The sequence below is a fragment of the Melospiza melodia genome, chromosome 6 (assembly GCF_035770615.1).
Source record: "Melospiza melodia melodia isolate bMelMel2 chromosome 6, bMelMel2.pri, whole genome shotgun sequence".
Classification (NCBI taxonomy): Eukaryota; Metazoa; Chordata; class Aves; order Passeriformes; family Passerellidae; genus Melospiza; species Melospiza melodia.
In genome coordinates, this window is record NC_086199.1 from 55,227,811 (window position 1) to 55,254,552 (window position 26,742).

At 60.3% G+C, this 26,742-nt stretch overlaps 5 protein-coding genes across 7 annotated transcripts; 4 read left to right on the forward strand and 1 right to left on the reverse strand.

Annotated features, from left to right (window-relative positions):
* The first annotated feature begins 394 nt into the window (after positions 1-394).
* STX3 (syntaxin 3) lies at positions 395-7,297 on the forward strand. Of its 2 annotated transcripts, none has more exons than XM_063158275.1 (11): positions 395-575; positions 1,953-2,030; positions 2,109-2,208; positions 2,303-2,377; positions 2,496-2,563; positions 3,050-3,158; positions 3,313-3,386; positions 3,485-3,619; positions 4,670-4,780; positions 6,690-6,790; positions 6,947-7,297. In XM_063158275.1, exons 1-10 carry the CDS (start codon positions 546-548, stop codon positions 6,765-6,767), a joined length of 858 nt encoding a protein of 285 aa, XP_063014345.1. In that variant the 5' UTR covers positions 395-545; the 3' UTR covers positions 6,768-6,790; positions 6,947-7,297. The 2 variants fall into 2 exon arrangements, with proteins under 2 accessions (XP_063014345.1, XP_063014344.1); XM_063158274.1 differs by lacking the exons at positions 6,690-6,790; positions 6,947-7,297 and adding exons at positions 5,232-5,339; positions 5,767-5,906.
* Positions 7,298-8,687: 1,390 nt separating this feature from the next.
* Positions 8,688-9,951, reverse strand: MRPL16 (mitochondrial ribosomal protein L16). Its single transcript, XM_063158276.1, has 4 exons — positions 9,876-9,951; positions 9,555-9,620; positions 9,312-9,460; positions 8,688-9,220 (listed from the first exon to the last, which is right to left on the reverse strand). Exons 1-4 carry the CDS (start codon positions 9,916-9,918, stop codon positions 8,735-8,737), a joined length of 744 nt encoding a protein of 247 aa, XP_063014346.1. The 5' UTR covers positions 9,919-9,951; the 3' UTR covers positions 8,688-8,734.
* Positions 9,952-13,535: 3,584 nt separating this feature from the next.
* LOC134419828 (membrane-spanning 4-domains subfamily A member 15-like) lies at positions 13,536-15,939 on the forward strand. The gene is given in 8 exon segments (XM_063159435.1): positions 13,536-13,642; positions 13,644-13,749; positions 13,944-14,063; positions 14,388-14,444; positions 14,554-14,685; positions 15,026-15,139; positions 15,223-15,306; positions 15,521-15,939. Coding segments are annotated over 8 exon segments (741 nt in total). The 3' UTR covers positions 15,542-15,939.
* Positions 15,940-21,109: 5,170 nt separating this feature from the next.
* LOC134419249 (membrane-spanning 4-domains subfamily A member 4D-like) lies at positions 21,110-24,354 on the forward strand. 2 transcript variants are annotated; one of them, XM_063158281.1, is made up of 6 exons: positions 21,110-21,387; positions 21,587-21,706; positions 21,889-21,945; positions 22,530-22,685; positions 24,044-24,163; positions 24,269-24,354. In XM_063158281.1, exons 1-6 carry the CDS (start codon positions 21,223-21,225, stop codon positions 24,275-24,277), a joined length of 627 nt encoding a protein of 208 aa, XP_063014351.1. In that variant the 5' UTR covers positions 21,110-21,222; the 3' UTR covers positions 24,278-24,354. The 2 variants fall into 2 exon arrangements, with proteins under 2 accessions (XP_063014351.1, XP_063014350.1); XM_063158280.1 differs by having other exon boundaries at positions 24,044-24,354.
* Positions 24,355-24,762: 408 nt separating this feature from the next.
* On the forward strand, positions 24,763-26,698 carry CCDC86 (coiled-coil domain containing 86). Its single transcript, XM_063158282.1, has 4 exons — positions 24,763-24,910; positions 25,223-25,352; positions 25,661-25,735; positions 26,339-26,698. Exons 2-4 carry the CDS (start codon positions 25,233-25,235, stop codon positions 26,456-26,458), a joined length of 315 nt encoding a protein of 104 aa, XP_063014352.1. The 5' UTR covers positions 24,763-24,910; positions 25,223-25,232; the 3' UTR covers positions 26,459-26,698.
* Positions 26,699-26,742: the final 44 nt, after the last annotated feature.

Genomic DNA, 26,742 nt, shown 5'->3' on the forward strand with positions numbered 1-26,742 from the left:
CCCCTGAGCCGTGTGCCCCGAACCCAGCCATGTCCCCAGCTGAGACCCACATCCCCAACCGTGTCCCCAGCCGTGTCCCCAGCCATGCTCCCTGTCCCCAGCCGTGTCCCCAGCAGCGCTCCCGCCGCAGCCACACGTGGCAGGGGGTGACACGTCCTCACCGTGTGACCCCCGAGAGGGACCAGCTTCCTAATGGCCTCCACACCCACACCCCAGCCCACCTCTGTCACCTCCCGGGGGGCCCGGGGGCCGCCCCCAGCCGCCGCCCGCAGCGGCCCCGCTGTCCCCGCGTGTCCCAGGTGAAGAAGGGGCGGCTCCAGCTCGTCCCTCCCTCCCTCCCTCGGCGCCTTCCCCGCGCCCGTCACTGGGGATTAGCGCAGGGACAGCCCCGGGCTTGGCCACAGGCACAGGGGACAGGGCCACCCGGCACCTCGCCTGGATGTAGGAGGCCCGGCCGAGCGGCGAGGAGCGAGGGTGACACCGCCCATCCCTGCGCTGGGCGAGCACGGGGACCCCCCCGCGCCCCCCCAGCCTCCGGGGGCACCATGAAGGACCGGCTGGAGCAGCTCAAGGCGGTGAGGGACCCCAGGGGCGGCAGGGCACAGGGGACACCCCCAGGGGCACCCTCAGGAAAAGGGTGGCACCGGGATGGGGGGCCCCGAGACCCCACCCCATGGCGGGCAGGGGCATCGCGGGGAGAGGGGACCCCAAAAACCGGGTCTGGGGTGGCTGGGGACGTCACGGGGTGGATGTCGCTGAAATGCCACCCCACGGTGTATGGGGGTGTCACGGGGATGGGGGAGCTCAGGCCCCATCCCATGGTGGGCTGGGGTCTCAGGGACACCCCAGTCCATGGTGGGTGGGTGGGGACACCACGGGGGGGTGGCACCGACACCCTACCCTGGTGTGCGTGGGTTGTCACGGGGGTCACCCTACAGCAGATGGGGGACCCTGAGCCTGCCTGCAACGGGGGTCTCAGCTGGGAGGGACTGGGGTGCCATCCCTGCCAGGTTTGGGGGCACAGTGGGTGTTTTGGGGTGACGTGACCCCCCTAGTCTTGTCCTGTCCCCCCACGCTGTGGGGCGCACCCCCTGGCCTGTCGGGGGTGTCCATCCCGCGGGGACGGCGGTGGATTTGGGGTGCCCACACCCCACTGTGCCCCCCACACTTCCCCACCGTGCACCCCACACGTCCCCGTGTTCCCGCCATCATTGCCGCTTCCTTCTCCCTTTTCCCGCTCCGCCTGGGGCCCCACTTCCCCCCGGGCCCTCCTGGGGGCTCCCCCTGCTCCCCAAGAGCCATGGGGGTCCCAGCAGGCCCCTAGCTCCCGGCCGGGCCCCTGGGCATGGCAGGGAGGCTTGGCAGGGATTTACCGGGATTATGGAGCCAGCAGATAAAGCCTTCGGGGGGAGTGAAGGGATTAATTTTATTTTTACTCCGGCAGCAGGAGGAGGGGGGTGGGGGGTCCCAGCCTGGGGTCTGTCCCCGTCTCCAGGACACCCCAACAGCACCCCTGGAGTGCTGGTAGAGCTGAGAGGGCGAGGGGAGGCAGAAGGGCTGAGGCCGAGTTTTGGGAAGGGCTGGATTTGGGAGCACATGGGTGGGGACCTGGGCACCACACCAGGGTGAGGGGCAGCAGCCACCTTCGTGCCCCCCAGGGCTGCCCCAGAGCTGCCATGGGGCCACGGTTTGGGACATAAACCCCGTCCTGTCCCCATGCCATCGCTGTCCCCGTTCCCTCCCTCTGGCCGAGCCCAGCAATCCCTTAATTCCCAGCCACGTGTGGCCAGATGTGAGCTGGGCTCGCCCCTCCCGCTCTCCCCCGCTGCAGATGTCCCCCCCTGTGCCACCACAACCCATGGCTGCTCCCCCCGTGTCCCTGTCACCCCCGTGGGGGCATCTGGGGGCGCTGGCAGGGCACGGGGTCCCCCCTGAGCGCCGTGTCCCTACAGAAGCAGGATGCAGACGACGAGGAGGAGCTGGAGATCGCCGTGGACAACACGGCCTTCATGGATGAGTTCTTCTCGGAGGTGAGGGAGGGCTGGGAGCAGGGCCGGGGGGTGTAGGGCTGCCTCCTAACCCCCCAAAATCCTCCCGGGTGTGCCCAGATTGAGGAGACCCGGCAGAACATCGACAAGATCTCGGAGAACGTGGAGGAAGCCAAGAAGCTCTACAGCATCATCCTCTCAGCCCCCATCCCAGAGCAGAGTGAGTGCTGCCACAGTGTCCCCACGGCCTCCCCTGGCCACGGGGACCCTCCCTGGGGACACTCCCACGGTGGCTCACACCCGTGATCCCGCAGAGACCAAAGATGACCTGGAGCAGCTGACGACAGACATCAAGAAAATGGCAAACAGCGTCCGTAACAAGCTGAAGAGTGAGTGGCCCTGTCCCCACCGCTGTGTCACACGTGTCCCTGTCCCCCTGGCACTCTGGGACCATGGGGGCTGGCAGTGGGAAAGGTTCCTGGTGGGCTGAGGTCTGTCTCTCTCCAGGCATGGAGAGGAACATCGAGCAGGACGAGGCACGATCCTCCGCTGACCTCCGGATACGCAAGTCCCAGGTGAGCTCCAGCCCACAGCCAGTGTCCCCAGGTCCCACCCTGTCCCCCACGGGCTGGGGACGTGGCATATCCAGGGGTCCCCAACAGCACTCAGTGATCCCAGGCTTTGTGTCCCTCTGCCCTGTCCCCAACCCTCTGTCCTGTCACCCTGTGCTGGGACATGCCACATCCAGGGTCCCCTGGGTCTCATGCCACTGTCCCCACTCCCAGCGCGTTTTCCTGTCCATCCTGGGACCAGGAACACACCATGCCCGGAGTGTCACTGATGTGACTTCCCATCCCCACCCCCAGCCCCTCATCTTGTCCCCTGGGCAGCGTGTCCTCACTCTGTCCTCACTCCTGTCCCCTGTGAGACATATCCATGGGGATATGCCATGCCTGGGGTGTTCCATATCCCCGTCCCCACGACCAGGTCCAGTCCCTCAGTATCACACCGTGCCCTGGGTGTCCCTGTCCCCACCCTCACGCCCCTGTCCCTGTCCCCAGCACTCGGTGCTGTCCCGCAAGTTCGTGGATGTCATGACCAAGTACAACGAGGCGCAGGTGGATTTCCGGGAGCGGAGCAAGGGCCGGATCCAGCGCCAGCTGGAAATCAGTGAGCGACCCCGGCATCAACCCCCACCTCCTCCTAGAGTGGGAGGAGCCAAACCACACAGGCCCCTCCCATTTGACCAAGTTTAGTCAAGTGGGAGGAGCCAGACAATACAGACCCCACCCCCTATTTCCCACCTCTCTCCACGCGCCCGCAGCCGGCAAGAACACGACTGACGAGGAGCTGGAGGAGATGCTGGAGAGTGGGAACCCCTCCATCTTCACCTCAGGGGTGAGCCCTGACGTGGGGGACACCGGGGGACACGGGAGTGTGTCCCAGGGCCAGGCCCCCCCGCTGACGTGTCCCTGTCCCTGTCCCTGTCCCCGCAGATCATGGACTCGCAGATCTCGAAGCAGGCGCTGAGCGAGATCGAGGGGCGGCACAAGGACATCGTGCGCCTGGAGAGCAGCATCAAGGAGCTCCACGACATGTTCGTGGACATCGCCATGCTGGTGGAGAACCAGGTATGGGGACACGCAGGGGCCTGGCCACGGGGACACGGGGACACACAGGGACCTGGCCACCGGGACATGGCGACATGCAGTGATCCAGCCATGGGGACACAGGGACACACAGGGACCTGGCCATGGGGACAGGCAGGGACCTGGGTATGGGGACACAGGGACGGCAGGGACCTGGGTATGGGGACACAGAGACATGCAGTGACCCGGCCATGGGGACACAGGGACACACAGGGACCTGGCCATAGGGACACAGGGACATGCAGTGACCCGAGCGTGGGGACACGGGGACAAGTGGAGACCTGGGCATGGGGACATGGGGACAGGCAGGGACCTGGGTATGGGGACACAGAGATAAGCAGGGACCCGTGGGCAGTGTGAACAGGGACCTGAGCATGGGGACAAGCAGGAACCTGGCAATGGGGTCACAGGGATGACCCCATTGTGTATGGGGACGTGGACGTGAGCCATGAGGGGTTTGGGCACAGGGTCACAGGGATGAGAAGGGATCCACGTATGGGGACACACAGGGACCTGTGCACAGGGTGACCAGGGACAAGCAGGGACCCGAGTTGGGGGGTCACAGGGACCTGCACAGGACCATGGCATGGCCCAGGGACCTGCACAGGGGGTCCAGGCATGGAGCAATATGGGCTGGGGTGTGACCACTGCACGTGTTCCCATGGAGCCACCCACCACCCCGTGGTGGCCTGGAGGGGACACAGCAGGGTCCCCCAGCCTGCGGTGGTGCTGTCCCCTCTCTCAGCCCCTCTCTGTCCCCCATGCCACGCGAGGAGCCGCTGTGTGCCCCGGGGATGGGTGAGTACCTGTGTGTGTGGGTGTGCCACATGCTGTGGGGCTGTGTCACCGTGTCCCCACCGTGTCCCCACCGTGTCACCTGTCCCTTCTCCCCCAGGGTGGGCTGCTGGATAACGCAGAGCCGAGCACGTGGAGCAGAGCACAGAGATGATCCCATGCCAGGTGGGTGGGTGCTAGCACCCCAGGGTGCTCTCAGTGTCCCCCCTCTCTCTGTGTCCCCCGGGTGCTCCGTAGGGAGCCATGATCGACCGCATAGAGAACAACATGGACCAGTCCGTGGGATTCGTGGAACGGGCCGTGGCTGACACCAAAAAGGCTGTGAAGTACCAAAGTGAGGCCAGGAGGGTGAGACAGACCGACAGCCCCTTGTCCCCTGCATAGCCCCCAGTGTCCCCTCTGTAGCCCCCAGCATCCCAGAGGTACCCCCACTGTTGTCCCCTCTGGCCCTCGTTGTGCCTTCACATCCCAGTGTTCCCAGCATCCCCCATATCCTCCAGCAGCCCTGAGACCCCTTTATTTCCCTCAGTCACCTCCTGCTCCCCCTCAGCCACCCCTCCTATCCCCCAGCTGACCCCAACAACTCCCACCTGCCCCCAGTGACTCCATGGGAGGCTGGCAACTCCGTCCCTCTCTGTCCCACTTCCCCCCTGAGCCCCCTGCCACCCTCAGGTATGATGAGCTGGTGAGGACTCAGCCCCTCCGGCCCCATCCCCAGGGCTCTGCAGCACCTCGGTGCCCCCGTGTCCCCCCACACGGGACAGGTGTCACCACCCCCAACTTGCCCCTGTTCCCCCAGAAGCTGCTGGCTTTGGTGGCAGTGGCCGTGCTCTTGCTGGGGACAGTTGCCCTCATCATTGGACTCTCGGTGGGGCTGAACACGAAATAGCCCCTGGGGCGGGGGTCTGTAAGTGTTGGGGGGCAGGGGACCCCCACTGCGGGGACACAGAGCCCTGGGGGATCCCAGTGCCATCTCCTGCTTTGGGGGCTCCAGGGATTTGGGATTTGGGGCTGGGGGCGCTGCCTTCTGGCTTTGGTGATGTCGGATCTGCGGTGCTGGGGGTGTTCTGTGGGGGTCTGCAATGTTTGGGGTCTCTGGTGCTCTGGGGTCTGTGGTTTTGGGGTCTGCAGTGCTCAGGTGTCTGTGATGCTCAGGGATCTCTGGTGGCCAGCGCTCTGTGCTGTTCGGGGTCTGCAGTGCTTGAGGGTCTGTGTTCTTTGGGGGTCCCTGTTGCTTCAGGCTCTGGATTTTGTCTCTTCCCCGCCATCCCCGCTCCCTCCTTCCTGCCGCAGTCCCCGTTCCCTTTCCTCCAGCTCCCCTTTCCCTCCTCCAGACGCTCCCGACGCTCCCAGCGATGTCACCTCCCGGCGGGATCCTCTCGGCTCTGATCCTGGACCCCTCCTCTCCCTGCTCCTCCCGGACCCGCTGCTCCCAGCCCTCCGTGTCCCGGTTCCCGCCGCCGGCTCCAGCACCGCCGCCTTTCCCGCCCGTCCTGCTTTCCCTGGAATCTGGCCCTCATGTCCCCACGGAAGGGGACAGGATTCCGTCCGTGGGGACGCGGCGAGGGGCGACAAGGACACAAATCCGAGAGCCGGACGCTCACCCGCGCGGGCATCCCGGTGGAATGAGGGCGGGGATAGGGACAGGACACGGGGTTTGGTGGCACCAGTGTGGTTTGTTGTCACCGCGCTGTGGCAGACGGAGCTGTCCCCGCCCCCTCTTGGCTTTGATGTTTGGCGGGAGGATGTGTTATCACGGATATTAAACTCCCGCTGTAATAAAATCCCGCCGATCCCGCCCTGCGCCTCCTCTCCGTGCTGGCACCGGGAGCACCCAAAGCCCGGCGCGGCTCCGGCTCAGCTCCCGGTGCCCGGGGACCTGGGGGCTGCACCGGCCCCGCTTCCCGGTGCTGTAGGGCGCGAGGAGGAAGCGCGGGGCTGGGGACACGGCCAGCTCCGAGCCCTGGCCACACTGTCCCTCCCCCACCAAGTTTTTGGGTAAGTCGTGGTGATTGGTCACCTGTCCCAGGGCACGCTGGCACTGTCACCTCCCTGTGCCACGCAGAACCAGCTCACACCTGCCCTGCCACCTTACCTGCACCCTCCTCAGCCCGTCCTTGTCCCTTGCCCTGTCTCTGTCCTTTCTCCCCGCTCCCCAGCCCCATCCTTATGCCCTGTCCCCCTCCCCATGCCGTTCCCTGTCCCTGTCCCCTCCCCAGCCGTGTCCCTGCCTCACATTCCCTGTGTCCCCGAGCAGAAGAAGATCATGATCATGTTGTGCTGCATCATCCTCGCCATCATCCTGGCATCCAGCATCGGGAGCATCTTCGCCTGAGCCCCCCACCCGCTGCCCTCCAGGTGACAGGGACGGGGCTGGGGGTGGCACGGGGGGTCCCTGGCACACCCCAATCCCAGGGAATGGGTTTGGTCCTCACCAGGGTTGGATTCACCTGGGGATGCACTGGGAACCATGTCCCCTTCCTGAGTGTCACCTCACCCTCCTCCCTGTCACAGGTGGCCTTTCCCCCTCCTGCCCCCCTGCCCGGATGATCCACGGGAGAGACCCCGGCCCAGCCCCGATCCCCGAGGACATCCCACGTGTCCCTGGAGGAGTGGAGCCCCCCACTGCGCCCCCTGCTGCCCTCCCACACCCCCCTCCTCCTGCTCCTCCTCTCGGGTGACAGTCGGTGGCCGCTGTGACAAGCAGCCCCTCCTGGTGGCACGGAGCGGCCGGAGGGGCCGTGTCCCTCGCGGGGGGGGACACAGGGCTCTGCCTTGCCGGGGCGGCCGGAGGAGCCTCTCCCTGTGCTTGGAGCTCCTTGGATGTGCAGCCACCCATGCTGGAGCCTTCCTCCTCAATAAAGAGCTCACCCACACTCTGCCTCCGGCTCTGACCTGATCCATGGGTCCCTCAGGGTGCTCCCAGCCCTAAAATCCATTTCAGGATAGAGAGCCTCGTCCTCCAAACTGCAATCCATGGATCCCCCAAACAACTCCACACTTTCAGCTCCAAACCCCACCTTGGGATAAAGATCCTCATCCTCCAAACCCTGATCCATGGGTGCCTCAGGATGCTCCCAGTCCTAAAATCCACTTCAGGACAGAGAGCCTCGTGCTACACAAACCCCAATCCATTTATCCCCCCAGCTCCATGCTTCCATCTCCAAACCCTGATCCATGGGTCCCTCAAGATGCTCCCAGCCCTAAATTCCACTTTTCAGGATAGAGAGCCTCGTGCTCCAAACCCCAATCCATTTATCTTCCAAACAGCTCCATGCTTCCAGCTCCAAACCCCACCTTGGGATAAAGATCCTCATCCCCCAAACCCTGATCCATGGGTCCCTCAGGATGCTCCCAGCCCTAAAATCCACTTCAGGATAGAAAGCCTCGTGCTTGAAACCCTGATCCATTTATCCCCCAGCTCCACGCTTCCAGCTCCACACCCCACCTTGGGATAAAAATCCTCATTCCCCAAACCCTGATCCGTGGATCTTTCAGGATGCTCCCAGCCCTAAATACCACTTAGGATAGAGAGCCTCGTGCTTCAAACCCTGATCCATGGGTACTTCAGGATGCTCCCAGCCCTAAAATACACTTCAGGATAAAGATCCTCATCCCGCAAACCCTGATCCATGGGTCTCCCAGGATGCTCTCAGCCCTAAAATCCATTTCAGGCTAGAGAGCCTCGTGTTTCAAACCCTAATCCATTTATCCCCCAGCTCCACGTTCCCAGCTCCAAACCCCACCTTGGGAAAAAGATCCTTATCCTCCAAACCCTGATCCATGGATCCCTCAGGATGCTCCCAGCCCTAAATTCCACTTTTCAGGATACAGAGCCTCGTGCTTCAAACCCCAATCCATTTATCCCCCAAAGAGCTCCACATCTCCAGCTCCAAACCCCACCTTGGGATAAAGATCCTCATCCCCCCAACCTTCATCCATGGATCCCTCAGGATGCTCCCAGCCCTAAATTCCACTTCAGGATAGAGAGCCTCATGCTTCAAACCCTGATCCATTTATCCCCCAGCTCCATGTTTCCAGCACCAAACCCTGATCCATGGGTCCCTCAGGATGCTCCCAGCCCTAAAATCCACTTTAGGATAAAGATCCTCATCCCCCAAACCCTGATCCATGGGTCTCCCAGGATGCTCCCAGCCCTAAAATCCACTTTTCAGGCTAGAGAGCCATGTTGTTCAAACCCCAATCCATTTATCCCCCAGCCCCTGCGTTCCCAGCTCCAAAACCCACTCCAGGCTCTTGTGGAAACGTTTAATCCCAAAAGGAATCCCATCCAGCCCCTCCTCACACCCTGTGCTTCAGGAAAAACTTGCCCCAGTAGCGTCCCTTGAGCTTCAGGTCGTAGGGGCTCAGGTACTTCCTCATGCCCAGCATGTTGGAGGTCACCACCCGCTCGAAAGTCCAGGGGTTTTGGTTGTCCAGCCTCCTCTGCTCCTCCTCCCGCCGCATCTCCTGGAGGCTCTCCCGGCTGACGGCCACGGCCGGGAAGGGCAATTTCTGCGCCACGCGGTCGAGGAAGGGCCGCACCTCCCCGAACTCGCAGCGCCCGCCCACCTCCACCACCAGCCGGCCGCTCTTCACCGCCGTCACGTAGCGGTCGACGGGGCCCTTCCCGCCGCCCATGCGGTGCCCCAGGCTCTTCTTCGTCACCGACTTGTAGGGGGCGGGCACTCGCCACACGGCGAACATGGATTTGGGGTCGATGCTGCGCCCGATGGTCAGGCGGATCATCTCGAAGTGGCCCCAGTGCAGGTACCCCCCGCCCAAAGCCTGTGGGGGGACACGGTGCGACAGCTCAGCGACACGCAATCCCGGCCTCTGGAACGCACCCCCGCTCCGTTCCGTGCCTGTTCCCGCTCACCAGGATCCCGTACTGCCCCTGCGTGAAGTCGGTGGCCACCTGGGACGGGCCGCGGATGTCACGGAGCCGCCGCGGCTCCCGCCGGACCTTGGGCACCGCCGGCACCTTGTCTATGAACTTCAGCTTCGGCTTCTCGGGGATGGTGATCCCTGCCGGGGAACACCGGGATCAGCATCCCCGGGAACACACCGGGGAGTGCCCCCGCCCCGCTGTGCGGGATCTCCCGCCGTCCGTCCCCCTCACCGCTGTAATCCGGGGGCAGCCTCCACTTCTTCAGCCCCGCCCGGGGAACCGCGACGCCGCCGGGACCTGCGGGACAGAGGGGGGGTCTCGGGCAGGGGCAGGAGGAGAGGGGGAACCCTGCGGGGCCTCCCCTTCCCGCTCTCAGGCCACCACAGCCCAGCCGGGAATGCCACCAAGCCCTCGGTACCTCCCCGGTGTCAGCCCTTCCACGTCCCGCCTGAGCCTCCCCGCCAGCCTCAGGCGCCCAGGAAGGTCCCCCCGGCCTCTGAACCCCCTACAAGGCACGGGCGGCCCCTCGGAGCGCGGCCAAGCCCCTCTGACCTCCCCCGGCCCGGAGCAGCCCCGGGAGCCGCCATCGCCACATCGCCGGGACACGCCGGAAGTGCCGCAAGGGCGCCGCCATTGGTCCGTCCTCAAACACGCCCCGCCCGGGGTCCGGCCGGGAAACGCGGCGGGAACATTAGTTCCGCATGGAAACGCTGCGCATCCCGTTCCCAGCCCCCTACCGGGCGGGGGTCACCGGCGGGCGACACCCCCGAGGGTCCCGAGGGAGGTGCTGGAAGTGGCCTGGATGTGCTCCCAGCCTTTGTGCTGAGCTGATGTGCTGGGTTTATGGGGATGGGTTTCATACTCTTCCCAGCAGCTGGCACGGCGCTGGGTTTGGATTCGGGATGGGCGATCTGCGGCCGTGACGTCACAAAAGGGGTGAGCGCTGGGGCGAGGTGTGGCTGTGATGTCACACAGGTGCCCCCCCCCCGCAGCACTGTGACATCAGCACGGTGTCTCCACAGGACACGTGCCACCACCCCTGGCTCCCAGTGCGGCCACGATGGGACACGGATGAAGCCATGAGTTTCCTGCTCCCCTCGCTCGTCCTGCTGGTGGCCGGTACGGCCGTCCTGCTGGCCGCCCGCATTTGGAAGGCGCGGAAGCGCCTCGGGAGCCGGGCCGGGGCGTCGCGGTGCTGCCGAGCGGCCCCGGGGGCTCCCGGTGCCCCTCGGGCTGAGGAGCCCCCTCCGCACGGCCCGGCTGCTCCGCAGAGCCCCCTGTACATCCCCTGCGGCTGCGGGCCCTGCTGCACCCCCTGCGCGACAGCGGCGCGGGAGCTGCAGGACCTGGTGACGCCGCTGTGGCCCGAGGTGTCCTTCCCGCGGGACGCGGAGATGTGGCAGCTGTCGTGGGAGGATCTGGAGCAGCTGCTGGAGCAAGGCCGCCTGCCCTGCTGCGCCTCCTGCAGCTCCTCCGGGAGCCTCCATCCTTCCCACGGCCCGGCTGGGGAAGGCGCTGTGGACACATCGGGCTGCTCCCTCAGAGCCGCGGGCATAAGGAGCAGCCGCTCGGCCCTGAGGATGCACGTGGCCAGGAAGAGCCTGGAAGTGAAGCTGAGAGCGCAGCCCCCGGCGGTGCGGCGGTCCCAGGAGCGGCTGGGGCAGGGCGAAGCGTCATCCCCTTCCTCCGAGAGCCTGCCCGGCTCCGAGAGCCCCGGCGGGAGCTGCCAGAGCCCGGACGCCGAGGAGGCCTCGGACAGGTCCTGCAGCTCGGCCGGCTCCGCGGACATCAGCGGGGCCCGCTCGGCCCTGAGGATGCACGTGGCCAAGAAGAGCCTGGAAGTGAAGCTGGGAGCGCGGCCTGCCCCCGTGAGGAGCTCCCACCGGCGGGCGGCACAGCAGGAAGCGGCCCGGCGGCCCTGGAGCCCGGCCCGCAGCGCTGCAGGGCAGCCCAGCCGCTCCGAGTCGGAGAAGATCCTCCAGAGGCAACGGGAGCTGGAGTTCCCCCACCTCCAGGGGACCCCCACAGGCAGGATAAGGCCCCTGCTGGCAGCTCAGATGCTCCTGAGGATGCTCTGTTATAAATAAATCCGCATTTCCCCACAACACCGAGTTTGGGATGGGATGGGGGGTAGGCCCACACAGTTTGTGGTGACTGAGAGTCGGGCTGGGCCCAGCCTCATCCCCAATGGCACAACTGTGAGCAGCACTGAGTGCCATGAGCCAGGGAGTGCCCAAGGCACTGAGCAACCACAAAGGGAGCAGCGGGCACACAGGTGCAGGGCATCAACAGGAGAGGATAAAAGGCTGGCTAAGGAACAGGGAGGGCAGATGCCTGCAGCCTTCTGAGGTGAGAGGTGTTGCTCTGTGTGGGTTGAAGCCCACTGAAATTGTGTGGTATACTTTGTGTGGCCATCTCACTGTCACAAGAGAGTTCCTTCCTTCCCAGTAGCTGGCTTTGGATCAGGATGGGAATGCTGAGGATCACACATGGGTGCTTTGGCTGCTACTGAGCAGGGCTTGCTCTCCTCGCAGAGTTTCCTGCTGGGGAAGGTGGGAAGAGTGTCCAGGATCAAATCCCTGGGAGACTCTGGAAACAAGCCCCAGGTGGGTGCAAGGGGCAGACCTGTCCCACCCAGCTTGCCCTGTGGCCAGCACCCTCCTCCCAGCTGTTAAAGCCATTGCTGGGGCTGGTTTTCCATCCCCGTTCCCACAGAGGATCCCAGGGGAATGCGCTTTGTGCTGTTCCTTGCAGCCCTGGCCCTGCATGGGGTGCTCTGGGTGAGGGGGTGTTTGGGGGGACCTGGCTGCCCTCCCTAGAGAGAAGGATCATGGGGGTCCCCAAATCCCTGTCCCATCCCTACATGTGCTCGCTGTGCCAGGCTCTGTCACCAGTGGCCACATGCGGCTCTCAGTGCTGGCCGCTGTCCTGGGGTCTGCGCTGGCAGGGATGGGACAGGGATGGTGACAGCACCTGGAGCTGGGGACCGCCCTGCAGGTGAGGAATGGGGACACCGTGTGTGCCCCTGATGGGTGTAGGGTGACAGTGAGGGGACCCTCTCAGCCCTGTCACCCTGCTCTGAGCTGGGTGACACCCCCAGCCCCAATTCCACATCTTGCCACAGCATCCAGCACAGGAATGTCCTGCACTTGGCCAGAGGGCCCCTGGCTGTGGCAGCAGGCCCTTCTCCCTGCCTGTGGAATGTTCGTGCCCCAGGGAAATGGGGTTCCCTCCCAGAGCCCCGGATTCCTCTCAGGATCCCCAGCTCTGAGCCTCCCTGTGACCCCCATGGTGGGATCTCTCCATGAGGGATTGCAACCAGGCGGTGTGGTGTTGTCCGGATCAGGATGGGGTACAGGGGTGTCCCCCATCAATTTGGGGGTGCAGGGTGCTATCGTGTGTCCCTCTCATTCCCAGGGTGTTCATTATTCCCTAATTTCAGGTTTAATCCTCTGCCTGGAGCACTTGGCTCCTTCTCTGCGGGACTGGATGCCCTAAAAATGGGGACTGAAGACAGCTTGGGGGGAAAGTGTGGGGGATCAGTGTGGGGGACCCCTTCTACTCCTGCACTCCTGCAGCAGGGGTTCGGGACATTCAGGCCCACCCCTTCCTGGGGAAGGAGATGCAGGGAAATCAGGAAATCACGCTTGGGCAGTGCCCAGCTCCGTCCTGGTGCCGCCCCTGCCCCCGCCCGTGCCCCCGCTCTGCGGGGAGGAGCCGCAGGAGCCTAATGGCCCTTGATGGATTTTTCTTCCAGGAATTCGCTGCGGGGTGGTTTTGATTTTTCTTTTTCTTTTTTTTTTTCTCTCTCTTTTTTTTCCTCCCTTTTTAATTTTTTTTCCCCTTTCTGCACTCCTATAAACACGACGTGGAGCTGGAATGAGGGGGGGGACACGCAGCTTGCGGGGGGCTTTCGGGGGAGGGCTGGCACCCCGATTTCCTTAACTCCCTTGAGTGAGGGTTTGGGATGAGCAGCTCTTCCCCGCGGGGGGAACACGGTGTCTTGGAGCCCTGCCCGGAATGGGGGGGCAACACTGGGAATTGCCCCATAGAGCCTGGGGACACCATGGAGCATCTTCCCGCCCCACGGAGCATCTTCCCACGCCACGCACCCCCCCTTCCCGCCCCTCCCGGGGTTTTGGGGGGCTGTCCTCTCCATCCCCCCGTGTCCCCCCGTGTCCCCCGTGGGCTGGGCGGTGCCCCGGGGAGGGGATGCCGCAGCCGCTGACGTCACGGTGCTCAGCCAATAGGCGCGGGCTGTGGCGGGGTGGGGCGGGGGCGGCCCCGGTGGGGACCGGGACTGCTCCGGGGGGTCCCGGTGCCCCCCGCTCTCCTCATGCAGGGCATGGGGAGCCTCCGGCTGGGCAGCCGCGCCGTCATGTACACGGCCGAGACCCTGCCCAAGGGCAAGAACCGCGTCATGGGGGTGAGTTTGGGGGTTCGGGGGGAGAAACGCTTGGAAAATCCTCCCTCAGCCCTTTCCCGGGGGATTCCCGGGATCCCTCGGGGGGTGCTGTGTCTCTGGAGAGGCGCTGGGATTAAGGCATCCCCCATCCCCAGGGTGGCTCTGTGGGCAGGGGGGTTGAGTTGACCCCATTCCCACCCACCCCGCTCTTCCAGACCATCCAGATTATGATGGGATTCCTGCACATCGGCTTCGGGATCGTCCTGACCACGCTCACCAATGTCTACACCTCTGTCTTCGTCATCGGAGAGATCCCTTTCCTGGGCGGCGTGTCGGTGCGTGCCAGGGGGCTGGGAAGGGATTCCCACCGGGAAAAGAATGCCTGGGGGGGTGGGATGCCCACCGGGATGGGAATCTCACCCGGGAACAATGCCCACAAGGAAGGGAATCCTGCAGGGGCGATGGCAGCAGGTGGGACACCCGTTGGAAGGGATGCCCACCGGGAATGATGCACCTGCGGCTCCCGAGGCTTTGGCAGCTGGAGAACAAGGGCAGGGGGGTCACTGTGTCCCCTGTGCCCCGTTGGTGCCACCTGTGGGCAAATTTGGGGTGCCCGGGGTGCCCTCAGGGCCAGCTGAGCCCCGTCTCTCTTGCTGCAGTTCATCATCTCCGGATGCCTCTCCATTGGCGCTGAGAAGAGCCCCACGGAATGTGCGGTGAGTTTTCCCGGGAGCACACCGGGAGTGATCCCATGGGGTGGGTGGAGTGTCCCTCTGGGGTTTTAGGGGGATCTGCCACCCCCCCAAACCCCCTGGGTGCCCACAGGTGAAGGGCAGCCAGACCATGAACGTCATCAGTGCCATCTTTGCCCTGCTGGGAATCGTGGCCTTCATCGTGGACCTCAACCTCAACGGGCTCTACCGCTCCAGCCTCAACCCCTGCAGCTATCTCATCCTGGTAAAATCCCACTTGCCACAATTCCTGCCCCTGGGAATCCCCCGGGACCTTTTCTCCAGCCCTCCAGGGGTGTGGTGTCCTTTCCCAAATTCCTGTTGGGGTGGCGGTTTCTCCTCTGCCGGCATGACCTATTTTCAGCTGGTACCTCGGGAGATGAGTCACCCCTGGAAGCATCCACGAGCCGTAAAAACGGCGGCATGGAGGGTTTGGAGCGAGACCTTGGAGCTGGGCATGCACAGGGAGGGGAAGGGGAAGCCACAGATTGCTGCCCTGTGTGGGATTCATCCTCCTGGGTGCTGCTGGGGATGGGGGGACTGATGGGGTTTTCCCCATCCTGGAGCTCGCAGGGAATGGGATTTCCATCGTGCTGCTCATCTTCACCATCCTGGAATTCTGCATTGCCGTGGCCACCGCCAACTTCTGGTGCCGGGCCACCCGCCTCAGCTCCAACGAGGTAAGGTGAGGGGGTGCCAGGGACGGATCCCAAAAGCTGCATCCCATGATCCCAGTGTTTCCCATAATCCCGGTGTTTCCCAGGCCATGCTGATCGTCCCCAGTGCCACCCGTGTGGATCTGGCCGTGCCGCCGGCGGAGCTGCCTCAGCCTCCCAGCTACAGCGAGGTGATCCAGGGAATAAGGGGTGGAATCAGCATTGGGATGCCTCCTGGGATGACAGTTTTCTCCCTGGGGAAACATCCCACCCCAATCCCCAGGGAGCACCCTGGAGCACCCATCCCTCTGCTCTGGGAATAGGGAAGAGATCGCAAACCCCTGTGGGTGGTGAGTCCCCCCAAATCCTGCCCCCTTCCCAAAACACCTGCTGGTCTCTTTGCAGCTGGCTGCTCCTGAAGTCTGACACGGAGGATGTTGGAATGGGATCCTGCCTCCATCGCTCCTAAATTCCAGGGCTACAGCATCCTCCTCCTACTGTGCTGCTGGCTGGGAAGTGCTGGTCCCCCCCAAAAGCCAGGGACACCCCCAAATTCCCTGCCCCTCTGCCCCTGGGCCTGGCCTGAGGGGCTCCAATGCTGGCTGCTGTGGGAAGGGGCTTCTCCAAGGGGGGAAATCTTGGGCAATTCCTGCCTGTAAATCCCTGGTGGGATGCTGGGGTTCACTCGTGTCGGGGTTCAGGAATTCCTGGTGGTTTGGAGTGACCCCGATGTGTGCTTGGAGCCGGGCGGGTCACCGGAGCATCTACCTCGGCTCGTCCCCTGTTGGCTTCATCTTCTCTTGGGAATAAACGCTCTCTCCGGGCTTGTGTCTCCTGAATTTGGGAATTTTCAGTGTGGGATCAACACTTCCCCCTCACAGAGCTGCTGCCCCTCAGGAAAGAGGCTCATCCTGCCTGATTTAGGGATACTTGCTCTCTCTCCTGAGGGAGTTCTGTTCCCCTGAATTCCTGGTACCTGCTGGCTTTCCCTGAGGGGAATTCTGCTCCCCTAAACTCCTGGCACCTGCTCCCAGCGGAGCTTTGCTCCTCTAAATTCCTGGTGCCTGCTCTCCCGAGGGAATTCTGCCCCTCAAAACCCCTCTCCTGAGAGAATTCCATCTTCCTAAACCCCCTGATAGCTTATTCTGAGGGAATTCTGTCCCCATAAACCCCTCAGTTCCCGCTCACTTGAGGGGATTCTGCCCCTCAAAGCCCCTCTCCTGCTGGAATTCTGCCCCTCAAAACCCCTCCCCTGAGAGAATTCCATCCTCCTGAACCCCAGTACCTGATTCTGAGGGAATTCTATCCCCATACACCCCTCCGTTCCAGCTCACCTGAGGGGAATTCTGCCCCTCAAAACCCCTCTGCTGAGGGAATTCTATCCTCCTAAACCCTGGTAGCTTATTCTGAGGGAATTCTGTCCACATAAACCCCTCAGTACCTGCTCACCTGAGGGGATTCTGCCCCTCAAAGCCCCTCTCCTGGGGGGAATTCCATCCTCCTGAACCCCAGTACCTGATTCTAAGGGAAATCTACCTCCGTGAACCCCTCCGTTCCCGCTCACCTGAAGGAATTCTGTCCCTCTAATCCCCTCTCCTGCTGGAATTCTGCCCCTCCAAACCAGGGTACCTTTTCTCCCGGGGGGAATTCTGCTCTCCAGACCTCCTCACCCCCCCGTTCCAGCTCGGTCCCGCTATATTTAGCGCGGCTGGAGCAGCCGGCGGCGGTGCCGGTGACGCCAGCACAGCGCATCCCAGCCCGGTCCTGCCGCCGCCACCGGAGGAGCTGCCCCGGGGCTGGAGCTGCTCCGGGAGGTGACACGGGGACACCGGTGTCGTGTGCTCCCTGCTCCCACCATCCTGGGAGGCGGGAATGGGGCTGAGGGGCGCTCCCGAGCCTTATCCGTGCGGCAGTTCCTAAAAACTTCTTTATTTTCAGGGCTCAGGGATCATTTTGAACAGGAGCAGCTTTGTCAGCTCCTGACAAGCTCATTTATGGCTCCACCCTTGATTGTCCAGCATCTGTGGGAATGCTGGTGGGTTTAATGAGGTGGGGATGAGCATCCAGCAGCATCGAGGTATTTAGGGAGCATCCCAAGTTCATGGAATGGAAAGGTGAGGAAAGAAATCCCAGTGCTGATTTTCCAAGGGATGGGAACATCCTGGTGAGTTCCCCAGTGCTCTGGGGAGGATCCTCTTAATTTCTGGGCACAGGATCCATCCCAAACTTCCCTTCCAGTGCCAGAGTGGGATCAGTGACCTCCTCCTTGAACGTTCCCTTAGGTTTTGGGGTGACTTCAGTGTTTTCCTTCTCTTTTCCACGCTCCCTCACAATGCTCCGGCTGCTCAGCCAAAGCCTCATGGATTATTCACTCCCTGTCAGTTATTTCTGTTCCCGGCTCTGAAAAAATAATGAGCCTGATCAGTAGGAAAAGCCCCAGGGATTTGGGGAGCAGGATGAACAGGCTGCCTGTGCTCAGCCCGTGGCCACAGCCCATTACAGCACCGGCTCCTCACCTGCGGCTCCGGAGCATCCCGACCTCTCCTGGCTCCACCGGGACCAGCACGGAGCCATTCCACCTCCCATCCAAGCTCTGTGGTGATTTCCTGGGAAAGAGGCTTCCTCCTCTTCCACCAGCATCAGGCTCTGTTTTCCTGGAGTATCCCAGTGTTTACATGTAGCTTTCCCAAAAAAATGCTGGAAAAAGTGTTTAAGGCTCCATGGGAATGTGGGGGTTTCAAATATATTTTTATTTGTAGGTGGGAATTTGCAGATCCAGGGGGAGTGGAGACTTCCAGGAGCTGGGAATAGCAGGTGACCCATTACAGCCCCGGCTCCTCACCTGCGGCTCCGGAGCATCCCGACCTCTCCTGGCTCCACCGGGACCAGCACAAAGCCATTCCACCTCCCCTCTGTGTTTTCTCAGTGTGGTGGTTTTCTGGGAAGGAGGCTTCCTCCTCTTCCACCAGCATCAGGCTCTGTTTTCCTGGAGTATCCCAGTGTTTACATGTAGCTTTCCCAAAAAATGCTGGAAAAAGTGTTTAAGGTTCTATGGGAATGTGAGGACTTTAAATATATTTTTATTTGTAGGTGAGAATTTGCAGGTCTAGGGGGAGTGGAGACTTCCAGGTGCTGGGAATAGCAGGTGACAGGGACACCACAGAGTTTTGTGTCCCTGCTGGTGGTGATCCCTAAGGAAAACCAAAACCCTTGGAGGAGCTGGAAAGCGGAACTGTGACATGGACTGACGTGTCCCAAAGGCTCTTCCCCTTGGGAAGGGGAGGATCCAGGGAGACCTTGGCAACTCTTCCAGCACCTAAAGGTGCCCCAAGAGAGCTGGAGAGGGACTTTAGGAGAGCCTGGAGTGCCAGGACAAGGGGGAATGGCTTCCCACTGCCATGGGGTGGGTTTAGATGGGATATTGGGAAGAAATTCTTCCCTGTGAAGGTGGTGGAATGTATTTCCTGGGGGAGCTCTGGCTGCCCCATCCCTGGAAGTGTTTAAGGTCCCATTCCAGGACTGCCAGTGGAAGTTGACGCTGGTGAAGCCTTGGAGAAGTTTTCTGGAACTTTTCTGCAGGCTCAGGAGTTCTCCTGGGAGTGAGCGGATCAAAGGCTGGAACGTCACGTGCAGGGGTTGATGGACACATCTGGGACAGGGTTTGGGAGCGATGTCACCGTGTCCCAAATGCCAGGTATGGATCACCCCAGCAGGCAGTAATGCCCGCCCCCAACCTCCTGCCTGCTCCCTGTTCCAGATTCCCTTATCCAGGAATGGACACTGGGATGTTTAAAGCCAAAAACCCTGAAACCTTTCCCAGAAAACATGACTTTCCTTCTGGAATCGGTATGGAAAGAGCCTTGTGGGAAGCAGAAACACCTGGAAGCAAAGCAAAATGTTGACTTTTGGTATTTTTATGGGGATATAAAGCTAGTCCCAGGAAGCAGCAAGTTTCTTTGGAGAGCTTTTCTCCATTGTAATCTATTTTCTTTGGAAAAAAACTCACAGATTTTGGGGTTGGAAAAAGAATTTTGGTTCCACCAGGCTCATAAATTTTGTCCTGTGCTGGTGGGAGGGAATTTGGGAGGGTCTTGTTGATCCCCCCTGAGCATCCAGTCAGGCTTCCCCCATCCAAAACTTGCCCTAGAAAATAGGAAAATGAACATTAAAATCCAAGGAATGTGTTTTATACATCCGCAAAGCCAAAAATTCCTGCAGAGAAAAGGTTGGAAAGCTCCACCACCCGGCCCTGCTGCTCCCCTGCATCTGCTTCAAAGCTTCACCTCCTCTGGAATCTGCTTCCAAAACAAATCCTGACATCCTACCTTGGGCTCCTGCCATCCCCAGCTGGCCCTGGGTTTATTTAGGAATGGGGAAAGCGCTTTTTCCATGGATCACCCGCTTGGAAAGTGGGGTTTGGGGGGCTGAGGGCAGTCATGGCTGTTACTGGCTGCAAGGCTGGAACTTGAGGAATGCTGTAGGAATCTGGAAAGGCGGATTTGGGAGGAAATCCACCGTGCAGGGTGGTTTTGGCTGGGAATGTGAGCCGTGGATAATGGTGGAGGATACCCTGGCTGCCTAAAGGCTAAAGAGGGGATCCCAGAATTTCCACGGGGGCTCAAGTGTTCCTTCCTGGGGCTGGAACGAGATCCCTGGGATTGTTAGCATTGGAGTGTTGAGAGGGATGAGGCACCAGCAGGAATTAAAGGCTCTGAGGCATCAGGAATGTGATGAAGAGGCTGAATCTCATCCATGTCCATGTTTTTCCTGGAAAGCCGTGCTGCCAGATGCAGCCCTTTACAAGGCCAAGTGCATGCTTCCATCAGGGATGCAGGACGGAGGAAGGTCATGGGTGGGATGGAGGAACGCCATTGGAGCCGGGATGGAGGCGTGAGCTGCTGCTCTTTGCTCTCCAGGTCTGTTCTTCCAGCTCTTTTTTGGGATGTGATTCGGGCCAGTTTGGAGGGGCTGTCCCGTTCCCTGGTGTGTGGGAGCGTGGGGAGGGTGCGGAATCCTGGAATGGTTTGGGGTGGAAGGAAACTTAAGGATCATCCAGTTTCACCCCTCTGCCATGGGCAGGGACACCTCTCATAGCCCAGGTTGTTCCAAGCCGGCCCCAGGGCTGGAAGCCGCTCCTGAGCTCTGGAAGCGCGGTGATTCTAAACGCGGCCTCTCAGCTCCCTCTAGAGCCAGAGAGAAGGAAAAAACTTCCAGAAGTTGCTCCACCTGCTCCTGAAATCGTCACCTGGAGGGTCCTGTCCTTTCCCAGGCAGAGAGAGAGGTGTTGGGGTGATGCCAGAATCCTGGACCTAAAACTTCCCGTTCCACCAGGAAATCCCTACCCTGCACACATCAGACATCCAGGAAACCCGGGGGGTCCTCTAGGTCGGCATGGGGTATCCCAATGCTCCTGGAGAAAAGGACATGGCTGTTTTCTGGGAGGAGGAAAGGATGGAGGCAGGAAGGGGCCTTCAAATCCCTCGGGATCCCCTCGCCGTGTGTGGTGGCTCCATTCCCAGCCTGAGCTCCCATTTCCCATCACAAATAACAGCATCTCCTTTCCCTCTGACTCCTAATGGAGATGGCCAGAGATCCCTGAATCCCTCCTGCGTGTCCTCACTGGGGACAAACGCACCAGGATGGAGGAGGGTGAATTCGGAAAAATGGCAATAAAGGAGCTTCCTTTACAACAGGGTTTGTAAAGTTCCCTGTCTCAATGAAGTTTTCCTAGGAAGTGGCAGGGTTAGGTTATCAACACCTCGTTAGGTACCAAGCTAATTGCAGGAGCGATTCCCAAGCAAAGCATCCACAATTTGGGATGGAAAGGGGGTCTTGGAGCATCCTGAGGGAAAAGCATCCAACCTTCCCTGTCCCTCCCTCCCTCTTCCCGTGCAGGATTTTGGGAGCCTCTGCTGGCAAAGCCGCCCCATTGAGCAAGAGGGCCCTGACGAGAATTCCCTGAGCGAGCTTCCCGCAGGGAGCAAAGGGCAGTGGGAGCGTGTCCCTGCCTGGCCAGCACCTCCCGGGGATTTCAGACAGCAAAGGGACCACGGTGAGGAGGAAGGCACCTGGGAATTCCTGCAGTCCTCTGGGCCGGTTCCCGGGCCATGGCAGCCACCACGGTGACGGACGCGGGCAGCGTGAGGATCATCACGGAGGTGATCTCGGCCACGGATCCCCGGGCGGCCCAGCTGGCCTCAGGCTCCCAGGCACCTGCCAGGACCTCATTCCAAACACAAGGCTTCCGCAGGGCTCATCCCAAGGTGTTGGGGGTGAGACACGGCCTTCCAGGGGCCCAGCCGGACTGGGGATCCGCAGGGATTGTCCTGCTAGATGTTCTCCCTGGCTGGGTGGAGTGGATGTTGGGATAGGTGCCTCTCCCAGTCCCTTCCTGGCACTGTGATGTGGGATTGGGCTGGGATGTGCCTCACAGTAACGGGATCGGGATCCATCTCCCTCATCCTTCCCCAGACCATCCACATCTTCACTGGAATTGTCCACATCTGCTCCGGGATCATCCTGACACTGTCGGAGCACAGGAACCCTTCCCTCCCTGTGGCCAGCGGGGTCTTCTTCTGGCTGGGGATCCTGGTAAATTGGGATGAGGACATGGGAATCTCAGGGAATCCTGGTGAACTGGGGACAATATCCAATAACCATTTCACCCCATGTTCTGGGGTGTTTGTGCATCCCTGAACCCCAGTTCCCACCAGAAAGGGTGCCAGGGAAGGGTGCCTTGCTGCTGACACCAATTCCCACTGTTTTCCAAGTAGCTCCTGGTCTCGGGCTCGTTGCTGGTGGAAAGTGAAAGGAGAGACAGCCCTGTGCTGGTAAGATCCAGGTTGGGAGGGACAAGGTGTCCCCCCATTCCTTATGTCCTTTCCAGCTCCTGCCAGGACCCCTCCACAGCCTGGATTCATCCCACGGGATCCACAGGCCAGTCTCCCCCTCGGGAAGTGCCCAGCTCTCCCACAAGGAGCACAGGATGGAGGTCGGGGTCACTGTGAGGGGGATGAAAGGTTCAGGGACCCTCATGGCTTTGGAATCACTGTGGGATGAGGAGGATAAAAGGTCCAATGAGGCCTCATGGCTTTGGAATCACTGTGGGATGAAAGGTCCAGGAGGCCCACATGGCTTTGGAATCACTGTGGATTCCAGGGATGAAAGGTCCAGGAGGCCCACATGGCTTTGGAATCACCGTGGGATGAGGGGGATAAAAGGTCCAAGGAGGCCCTCATGGCCTTTGGAATCACTGCGGGATGAAAGGTCCAGGAGACCCTCGTGGCTTTGGAATCACCGTGGGATGAGGGGGACAGGACTGGGTGGCTTCTCCAGGAGATCTGTGCTCGTGGTTGGATGATGCCTGTGGGAAGCAGCCCTTCCCGGGGCCCGTGTCACCGGGTGCTCCCTGCAGGTCAAGGCCTGCTGTGTGCTCAGCGTGGGCGTTGTCCTGGGCACGCTGGTGGCCATCGGGATCCACAGCACGGCCGTCACCCGGATCACGCCCGGCTGCGAGAAACCCGAGCCCTTCCGGACCCGCCCGGAATGGTGCCTCCACATGGAGAGCAAGGTAGGACACCGGGATTGCGGGGGAATCCCAGTCTGGGTGGGGTGCTCAAGGATCCAGGTCCTGTTCGGGCGGTGGATCCCGGGATATTCCTGTGAAAAATGCCAGTCATTTGTTTTTAGAATTTTAAAAGTTTAATGGTAATAAAATGGTTATAAAAATAGTCATATAACTACAGTAATAAAAATTTGGACAATTGGGATTAGGACAATACAAGACAATAAAAACAAAGAGTTATGGATGGTCCAGGTACCTTTTTCTGGGCAACATAAGCCCAAAAAGAGACGCACATTAACAGAGGATTAACCCCTAAAAGCAACAGCCTGTTGCACATTCATACACCTCATACATGGTGCATAACTTCCATTCAAACAAAGGATTCTGTCTGGTCACTGTCAACTTCTTCCTCTTAATCCTGACAGCTGAGCGAGGCAGGAAGAATTTAGTTTCTCCTGATAAGGGAGCAATAAATTCTTTCTCTGAAAGATTTAGGTGTCCTGTGGCTGCTATGTCGGTGCAAGTGCCTCATTCCTCTCTTTTAAAAAAAGTATCTTACATAGCACAGTTTCTATTTTAACATTATGTTGTAACCTAAAACTATATGTGAAAAATGCATATTTTATGATGGGCTATTTGCAAATATTAAAATGAATATTATATGTGTTGTGTTAGAAAGTAATGCTGTATTAATTCTCTTAAGTACTGTGGTAAATATAGTTTTGGGTTATAACATAAAGTTAAAATAGAAACTGTGCTAAGTTAGATACTTCTTTTTCTAAAGGAAGGGCTCACACTAAGATAGCAGTGACGGAACTCCTAAATCTTTCAGAGAAAGAGAATTTATTGCTCCATTATCAGGAGAAACAAACTTCTCCCTGCCTCGCTCGGGCAGGATGACGCTGTCAGGATTATGAGGAAAAAGTTGACACTGACCAGACAGAATCCTTTGTTTGAATGAAATTTATTCATCATGTATGAGATGTATGAATATGCAACACGTTATTGTTTTTAAGGGTTAATCCTCTGTTAACGGGTGTCTTTTATCGGGCTTATGCTGCCCAGAGATACCCGGACATCCATAACTCTTTGTTTTTATTGTCTCATATTGACCTAATTCAAATTGTCCAAATGATCATTACTCTAATTGCATTACTATTTTTATAACCATTTTATTACTATTAAACTTTTAAAATTTTAATAACAAGCGATGGGCGTTTTTCGCATATATTTAACACACTAGTTAAGAAAATTATTATAGCAGAACTTTCTAGCACAACACATATAATATTAATTTTATTATTTGCGAAAAGCCAATCACAAAACAGGCATTTTTCACACTCCCGTTCTCCTCCTCCTGGCAGAAGCTGAGCAACGGCCTGGATTCCATCCTGGCGCTGCTCGGCCTCCTGGAATTCTGCGTGGCCGTGGCGGTTCTGGCGTTCGGATACGACACGGTCCGGCAGCACACGTACACCCAGCTGGTGAGGGAGGCGGCAATCCTGCAAATCCCGGGAATGCTGATCCACCCCTTCCTCCCGTGTCCCTCCCGGACATTTCCCTGGATTTCCCTGTGTTTGCTTCCCCAGGCGCTGTAGCCACGGCCCAGCCCCGCACGTGGAGCCCCCTGGGATGCCCTCAGCGTGTTCAGTCCCCAATAAAAGCCTCTCCCCCAGCCCGGCCCGCCCGTGTCTCCGGGGGTTACTCGGGGTGCGGGGGGGCTCGCCCCGGGTGTGTTTGGGGCAGTTCGGGGGGTCCCGGTACCGGCGGCCACGGTGGTGGGCGGAGCTGCCCAGCACAAACATGGCGGCCGTATCCCGTGCAAAGATGGCGGCCGCCACAGTTCATGGAGGGTGCTGCCCAATACAAACATGGCGGCAGTGCCCGCTACAAACATGGCGGCCGCCACCGTGCCCGGAGGGTGCTGCCCAACACAAAAATGGCGGACGGGGAGGCGCTCTGGCTTCGCGCTCCTGCGGCGATCGCCACTCTGACGTCATCTGTCCGCGACGCCGCGGGGCCGCGTGGATCATGGAGGGGGAGAACGGGGGGACCCCGGCACCGGCACCGGGAGCGACCCCCGAGAGGCCCAGCGGGGCCGCCGCGGCTCCGGCTCCAGCCGCGGCTCGGCGGCGGCGGAAAGGCGGCAAGAAGCGGCAGGAGGCGGTGGTCACCATCCCCCGGGGCAAGCCCAAGTCGGGACGCGTGTGGAAGGATCCCGGGAAGAAGAGGTGCGAAGGGAGGCGGGGAATGAGGGGCAGTTCTTGGGGGGCTCTGGGCTCCAGAAGGGCTCTCTGGGGGGGGTCATGTGGTCTGGGGGAATTTTGAGGGGGACAGGGTTGTTTGGGGGCTTGTGAGGGGGTTCCGGAGGTATCCATGGGCTTTAGGAAGAATGCAGAGGTGATTGGGATGACTTGGAGGGGATGCTGAGGATGCCGTGGGATGCTCCGCGGAGTTTCATGGAATTCTCGAGAGGAGCTGGAGTGGCCCCGGCTGCATCCCGGGCTGTTTGGGGATCCAACACCCCCCGTGTGCCCGCGCAGGTTCTCCCACATGATCCAGGACAAGGCGCTCCGCAGCTCCTGGGCACGGAAAATGAAGGAGAGGCAGGAGAGGAAGCTGGTCCGGGATCTGGCACGGCAGCTGGAGGAAGCCAAGCAGAGGGAGAAAGAGGTAACGGGGCTCGGGAGCTGAGAATTCCCATCTTTCCCAAGCACAATCCCATTCTCTGCCCTTTTCCCAGGCCTCAGAGCTGTGGCAGAGCCCAGGAAAAAGGGACGGAGAATTCCCTGTCCTGGTGCCAAATCCAGTCACTGACGGTCACATGCCCCAAGTCACTGACTCGGAATAAACCCCCTGGGTCAATTCCAGCCTCACCCGACGTGGAAAAGCTGCTGGAATGACAGATTTCACACTTGGCTGGGCTTTGGGTTTAATCCCAGGGGAAGGGATCCTCAGGGAATGTTGTGCTGCTCCCACAGGAAAAAAAGCGGCGGCGGGAGGAGAACCTGAAGCGGCGCCTGGAAAACGAGCGGAAAGCCGAGATTGTCCAAGTGGTGAGTCCCCTGTGCCAGCTGGGAACAGCCCTGGAGCACCCCACAACCTCCAGCCCCCATGGATCAGCCTCTAGTTTGCTCCAGTTCCTCTCCCTGTCTTTGTCTTTGGAGGAGCCTGGGAGGACTGGGAGATTCCTAGTAAAGCCAGGCACGCTGGAAGTGTGTTCCCTGTGTTCTCCCAAGCTGAAGAGTACCAGAACTCAGGGATAATGGGGTGATGGAGCGAGGAAAATGCCGCACTGGTGGGGATCCATGTGGGGAAATTGTGGCTTTTCCATTGGGAAGAGACCTGGGAGCTCGGGGTGGGTGTGACAAAGACCTCACCTGTGGGTGAGGATGGGGTTCGTTTTGGGATAAATCCCTTCCTAGATCCTGAAGGTGCTGGGAGGCTGGGAGCCTTCCATGCCCATTCTGCCTCATTCCCACACTCTGCTCCATTCCTGGAAGTGCTCCAGGACAGGGCTTGGAGCGCCCTGCACCAGTGGAAAGCATCCCTGCCCACGGCCAGGCGGGGAACTGGATCATCCCTAAGGTCCCTTCCAACCCAAAGCATTCCAGCATCCTGTGATTCCATGGGATCTCCTCTCCTTTCCCGTTTCCCAGATCCGGAACCCCCTGAAGCTGAAGAGGGCCAGGAAGAAGCAGCTGAGGCGGGTGGAGAAGCGGGACACGCTGGCCCTGCTCCAGAAGACGCCCGTGAGGCGCAGCACGGCCACAGAGTGAGGCAGGATTTGGGATCCTGCTCCTCCCCAGGGGCTTCTCTTCAGCTTGCCAGGCTGGAATCGCTGCCAGGACCCTCAGTGTTGGACAAACAACGGGACAGAGCTGGGGGCGTGCATTCCACAGGCACCAGCTGTGGGATCCCCCTGTGGAATCAGGATGCCGCCGGTGCCGGAGGCTGGAACAGAACTTTGCTTTCCCAAATTTGCCTTGTTCTTATAAAAATGAAAAGGAACTGAGACAGATTCGCCTCCAGTGGTTCTGGGGATTGAGGGCTCCTGCTGGGG

Excerpts from the sequence above, each read along its gene's own strand:
- STX3 (XM_063158274.1), top strand. The coding sequence starts at position 546 with ATGAAGGACCGGCTGGAGCAGCTCAAGGCG. Across the intron at positions 2,031-2,108 it reads TGGATGAGTTCTTCTCGGAG|ATTGAGGAGACCCGGCAGAA; the intron begins GTGAGGGAGGGC and ends GGGTGTGCCCAG. Across the intron at positions 3,387-3,484 it reads CCTCCATCTTCACCTCAGGG|ATCATGGACTCGCAGATCTC; the intron begins GTGAGCCCTGAC and ends CTGTCCCCGCAG.
- MRPL16 (XM_063158276.1), bottom strand. The coding sequence starts at position 9,918 with ATGTGGCGATGGCGGCTCCCGGGGCTGCTCCGGGCCGGGGGAG. Across the intron at positions 9,621-9,875 it reads GCTGCTCCGGGCCGGGGGAG|GTCCCGGCGGCGTCGCGGTT; the intron begins GTCAGAGGGGCT and ends TCTGTCCCGCAG. Across the intron at positions 9,461-9,554 it reads GCTGCCCCCGGATTACAGCG|GGATCACCATCCCCGAGAAG; the intron begins GTGAGGGGGACG and ends GTTCCCCGGCAG.
- LOC134419249 (XM_063158280.1), top strand. The coding sequence starts at position 21,223 with ATGGCAGCCACCACGGTGACGGACGCGGGCAGCGTGAGGATCATCACG. Across the intron at positions 21,707-21,888 it reads TCTTCTGGCTGGGGATCCTG|CTCCTGGTCTCGGGCTCGTT; the intron begins GTAAATTGGGAT and ends TTTTCCAAGTAG. Across the intron at positions 22,686-24,043 it reads GCCTCCACATGGAGAGCAAG|AAGCTGAGCAACGGCCTGGA; the intron begins GTAGGACACCGG and ends TCCTCCTGGCAG.
- CCDC86 (XM_063158282.1), top strand. The coding sequence starts at position 25,233 with ATGATCCAGGACAAGGCGCTCCGCAGCTCCTGGGCACGGAAAATGAAG. Across the intron at positions 25,353-25,660 it reads CCAAGCAGAGGGAGAAAGAG|GAAAAAAAGCGGCGGCGGGA; the intron begins GTAACGGGGCTC and ends CTGCTCCCACAG. Across the intron at positions 25,736-26,338 it reads AAGCCGAGATTGTCCAAGTG|ATCCGGAACCCCCTGAAGCT; the intron begins GTGAGTCCCCTG and ends CCCGTTTCCCAG.